This window comes from Heterocephalus glaber, unplaced genomic scaffold (genome assembly GCF_053883595.1).
Source record: "Heterocephalus glaber isolate CG9 unplaced genomic scaffold, H.glaber_assembly_v1.0 deba00000621, whole genome shotgun sequence".
NCBI lineage: Eukaryota > Metazoa > Chordata > Mammalia > Rodentia > Bathyergidae > Heterocephalus > Heterocephalus glaber.
Window position 1 is genome coordinate 16,645,915 of NW_028258153.1, and position 5,084 is coordinate 16,650,998.

Sequence of the window (5,084 nt, forward strand, 5' to 3'; positions counted from 1 at the left end):
TTAAAAGAAAAATGGCTGCACGCTTTCTCTCTGCAGAATGTGGCTTCTAGGAGAAGAAAATTTTCTACTCTTTCAGTAGCCTTTCAAAATGCTGATTAGGCACATGGCTTAGCCTGTTAGTGCTTGTAATAACAATTTGATCAAATGACTGTCAGAATTTCACACCTTTCTTCAGTCCTGCCATCTCTCTGCAGAGCATTTTCAGTGGTGTATGCAAAAACATGTGGGTTTATCAACCTCTGCTGAAAATGGTGATGGGAGCTTGGCTGGGGAGACCAGTGTAGTCTTTTCCACACAGGGTTTGATTATAATTGTAACCAAGATTTACCAGGAGACTTGAAGCCTTAGGAGGGAGGCAGAGGAGGAGATTGGTGACCTGTGGTCCCTCCAGGGGTATAGCTGCCTAGGATTTGTCCAGTTTTCTTTTTGTCTAGCTCTGTTAGTTATAAGAGAACAGTTTTTCTTTGTGGCTTTGTCTCTTCTTTTACCATCTATACATTTGCTGTTAAGTGCTGCCTGAGGATTGTCACAAATATCACAGTGAATACATTGCTTGCTATATAGCTGGGTATCCTTTTCGAGTCCCTCCATGGGTCTGAAGCATAAAGGTTTTCTATTTCTTCTTCCTACATACATGTGGGATGGGATGACCAAATAAATCTGAGCTTTGCATGGCACTCTGTCCCTGCATACCTAAGGAGTTCTTCCAAATCAATAGGCTAGCCACGACAGAGAAAGCTCTTCAGGCAGGCACCTTGGCTCAATGACACAGCAACATTTGTGTAAAAGAAACACAGTCAAACCATAACACTAATTTTAAAAACAAAAAACAACTCTCAAAGAAGGTTGGTTCCTGGGGGGAAATGGAGGGGTCATGCGTATTTTCCTGCCTTTTGAGTATCTCAGATTCTTGAGATCTCTTTATTTTCAGCCCAAGGAATAGTGTTTAATCTCTTTTTTTTTTTGGCAGCGGGGATCAAACTTGGGTCCTTCTGCTTGAGAGGCAGGTGGTGGCACCACTGAGCTAAATCCCTGGGGCCTAGTGTTTAATCTCAAGACAAAGTACAGTATATCTAATTCCAAAACTGCTTTTCACCATTAGCGCTAAATCATTTGTTTAAAATTTTATTTTACTATTTTTCTTTCTTTTGGGAGGGGAAACATTGTTAAATTTTACTTCAAAGACTATACGGTAAATAAATAGATACCTCTTTCAGTGAACTCGCAAGGAATTTCCAATAAGACATGTAATACTTAGCAACAACACTATTTAAGACAACAATGTATTTTTAGTCTTTACCTGTTGTAATTCACTAACAGGCTTCCAAAACTTCCACATATTGTGCTTTTCATATCAAATACTTACTGAAGATCTTCACTACTTTCTAAATGACTATTCTTTTTATTTCATTTTTCCCAATTACAGATGAAATGTCATTTTACATCTATAATTAGAAACATTTACAGTGGGACTGTACAAATTAACAGCAAAGTAAAGAACATGCATTTGTAGTTTCATAAAATATTTCCTGAATCTTTAAAGAAAGGGGTAACAGCAATATAAGAAAAAGTGATGATTTAGTGACTATAAGCAGGACAAAAAAATAGAATCATACTTCTTTTGCAGACTGGGGACAGTGAAATGCTCAGATACAAGTCCCCATTCAAACATGAAGCAATATTCATATAGAATAAACACCTGTACAAATAACTGATTTTATTATTTTTCATCACAGAAGTGTAGCATATAGTAGAAAGGTAAGGAAATAGAAAGCAGCAAAACTAATTCGTGAGAAGTTAGTACCTTGATCTTGCCATTCGTTGATAACCTTGATTGACATTTTAGTGTTTACACTGATCCGATCTTTTTATCTTAAACATGTGCAAGTTTTTAAAAAATCAAAGTCGTAATATTCTGATATCAAAATGTACTATCTTTCGAGTAGAGAATTTTTCAATTGAGATTTTTGTTGCCCCTTTGCACCTCAAGTCCTTCTAGAACTCATACGATTCCCACGAGCTCCCTCAGACGAAACCACCAACTTCCATCTCAGCAGTTTCTATAGGCAAACATTGCAAAATGCTGGGTGTGTAATGTAGTTCTAGAGAGTTGCATAGGATGAGAAGTTCGTCCTTTGTCTCCAAGGTCATAATGGCTCTGCTGACTTAAATTCCTTTCACTGCAGCTAGTGAGGACAACTCGAAAATGCCAGTGCGAAAGAGAACCCACTGCCCCATGATCCTAAATGAAAAAGAGAACACAGAAATCCCCTTACACATTACCCCCAGCTCCCTTTTGTCTTGTTCCTGCCAGCACAGCAGCCATCCTGCTATATATATCAGCTGCCACTCTTGCCCTATCACACTGGACGGTGATCATTTGCTGTCAACGATGATGGGGAAGGTGAGCCAATGGAGGGGTTACACCGTGTCTACCAAGCATCCACGCTGTGGGGGAATGTACCTTCCAGCTGACCATCTCTGTCACCTTCCTTTCCCCTGCAGATCACCTTCTACGAGGACCGGGGCTTCCAGGGCCGCTGCTACGAGTGCAGCACCGACTGCCCCAAGCTGCAGCCCTACTTCAGCCGCTGCAACTCGGTGCGCGTGGACAGCGGCTGCTGGATGCTGTATGAGCGCCCCAACTACCAAGGCTACCAGTACTTCCTGCGGCGCGGGGACTACCCGGAGTACAAGCAGTGGCTGGGATTCAGCGACTCCATCCGCTCCTGCCGCCTCCTCCCCCAGGTGAGTGTGGCTCTGTCTTGTTGTTGGTCTCTAGAAAGAAAATCTACTTAAATGGGGCTCTGATGGGGCCAAGATGTAGCTAAGTGATAGAACACATGCTTACTTGCTTAAGGCCCTGGATTCCGTTCCCAGCACCAAAAATAAATAAACAAACCCATTATCTTAAACCAAATAGTTCCAACTAGAGAGCTAGGCGTGGAAGCCACACCATTTAGAAGGGTGTCTCAGATGTGAACCCTTTTTTTCTGAATTCTGTAGTGCTTTTTTAAAAATCCTGTTCCCAGATTTTACATTTTAAAATGTAATTTTAAAAATTCAGGGAACAAAGACTAATTAAGAAAAAGTAGTATATTAGGAGAGAGACTGGGTTTACTGTTTACTCTTCAATATATAATTTCTTAAAAGTGTTCGTTCCAAGCCATGTCAAGTCAGAAATTCAGTCTCTCAAAATTTGTAAATACAATCTGGGACTGTTTAGTGAATTAAAAGTACCTTGGGTTGCTTGGCCTTACTTTTCTATTTGGTTATTCTTCCTAGGGAAAATAGGTCCATATCTTCTGCTTTTGCTTAGCAATACAAATTGTAGTAAAGGCCAAATCCAAATCTAAAATTTGAGGTTCAGTATTTCTGGAGAGTGGTGGCAGAGCTCTTAGGAGAGTGGAATGTGAGAGGCACGAGATACAACATCATCAAAACACCTTCACAAAGACATTCTTGCTGCTGAGGGAAATGGGTTTTAGTTGAGGGTAGGAGGCCAGGCAGGAAGCTGAAGAGTTGGATGGGGGTTGAGGTCTGACCTGAAATTTAGGCTTGAAAATAAAGAAAAGGGAAATATCTCATTTTATTTGTCACAAAAATGTACTAATCCTATGCTCCATATCATACATGAAAAACAATAGTTAATCTTACAGAAAATAGTAAGCCATTGATGCTTCTTTTTAACAGTTGTAGTGTATCCAGTGATACTTACCTTTCCAGAGACTCCCACTTTTCTCCTTTGAGAAGGGCTGTCTCAAATAACAAGCTCTAAAATGTTGTGATAAATTTTATTTTAAGCACATTTTAATTCCCAGGGACAGAGATTGGTAAACAGAAGTTAAAGAGCTGCTAAGCTCTGTTCCTCATTTTGCCTGTGAATCACTAAATTCATTAGCAGTGAGAGATTAGAATAGAATGGCTTCTGAACTCTGCAACATGGCTGATCTAGAAGCAAACTTGGACTCAGGGCAATTCTGGGCAAGTGTGACCAGGGAGGTGCATAGGCTAGAACTGGTTTTTTTGGGGGGGGGGGGTACCGGGGATCGAACTTGGGACCTGGCACTTGCGAGGCAGGCGCCGGAACCACTGAGCTAAATCCCCGGCCCTTAGAACTGGTTTTGACATGTTTTTGTTTTCTGTCTCTACTCTAGCACTCTGGCACTTTCAGAATGAGGATCTACGAGAGAGATGACTTCAGAGGACAGATGTTAGAGATCACAGACGATTGTCCTTCCCTTCAGGACTGCTTCCACCTCAATGAAATCCACTCCCTTAATGTGCTGGAGGGCTGCTGGGTCCTCTATGAGATGCCCAGCTACAGGGGGAGACAGTACCTGCTGAGGCCAGGAGAGTATAGGAAATATCTTGACTGGGGGGCTGCAAATGCCAAAGTTGGTTCTTTCAGACGAGTTATGGACTTTTACTGAAGTAGTTCGATTCTCTACTTTTCTCCTTTAAAATCTAATAAAATAATGTAACTTGTGATTCTGGCACCAATAGAGTCCTGTGTTTCTTTCAATCTATTAAGTATTCATAAGCAATAATAGCCCTAGGACAAACATAACATGTTTTCAAGATGGGCAGCAACCACTTACAAGGGGAATAATGTACAAATGTTATTTCCATCACTCTTCTAATGACCAAACCGTGCAGGCTTAACAAAAACTTAAGTTAGCCTACAGCAATTTTGTGGTTGTCTAACAAGGGTGTGTTAGGGGATACAATGTTTAATTCATACTGGTGGAAGCACTTCAAGTTATCCCTTAATGTTGTCCCCACTGACTTTTCTGATCAGTGTTAGTTGATGAAGGAAGTCATTCTCCGTATTCAGGCTCTTACTTTAGCTTCATAAAGAAACAAACATATTGGTCTCACTTATTGCATTCCTTACCCTTCTAACAGCTGCTATCTCTTTCCTCCCAGTTTCATTTACAACACTTTATTTCCAATTTTAACATAATTGTTTACTGTATGAGCTTTGTAGAAGATTTCAGGGAATTTACAAAACCACATACCAATGAGGTGCATTATTTTAATAAAAAGTAAGTGTATTATGCTTATACATAGAAAATATTGCT

General features: G+C 40.4%; 1 protein-coding gene across 1 annotated transcript; it reads left to right on the top strand.

Annotated features, from left to right (window-relative positions):
- The first annotated feature begins 209 nt into the window (after window positions 1-209).
- LOC101707479 (gamma-crystallin B) lies at window positions 210-4,717 on the top strand. Its single transcript, XM_004851141.3, has 3 exons — window positions 210-2,404; window positions 2,506-2,748; window positions 4,158-4,717. The coding sequence occupies exons 1-3, from the start codon at window positions 2,207-2,209 to the stop codon at window positions 4,431-4,433; spliced, it is 717 nt and encodes a 238-aa protein (XP_004851198.1). The 5' UTR covers window positions 210-2,206; the 3' UTR covers window positions 4,434-4,717.
- The last annotated feature ends 367 nt before the right edge of the window (window positions 4,718-5,084 follow it).

Bases quoted from the DNA above. Each gene is read 5' to 3' on its own strand.
- LOC101707479 (XM_004851141.3), top strand. From the start codon at position 2,207: ATGCCAGTGCGAAAGAGAACCCACTGCCCCATGATCCTAAATGAAAAA. The intron at 2,405-2,505 runs GTGAGCCAATGG...TTTCCCCTGCAG, and splicing joins TGTCAACGATGATGGGGAAG to ATCACCTTCTACGAGGACCG. The intron at 2,749-4,157 runs GTGAGTGTGGCT...TCTCTACTCTAG, and splicing joins CCTGCCGCCTCCTCCCCCAG to CACTCTGGCACTTTCAGAAT.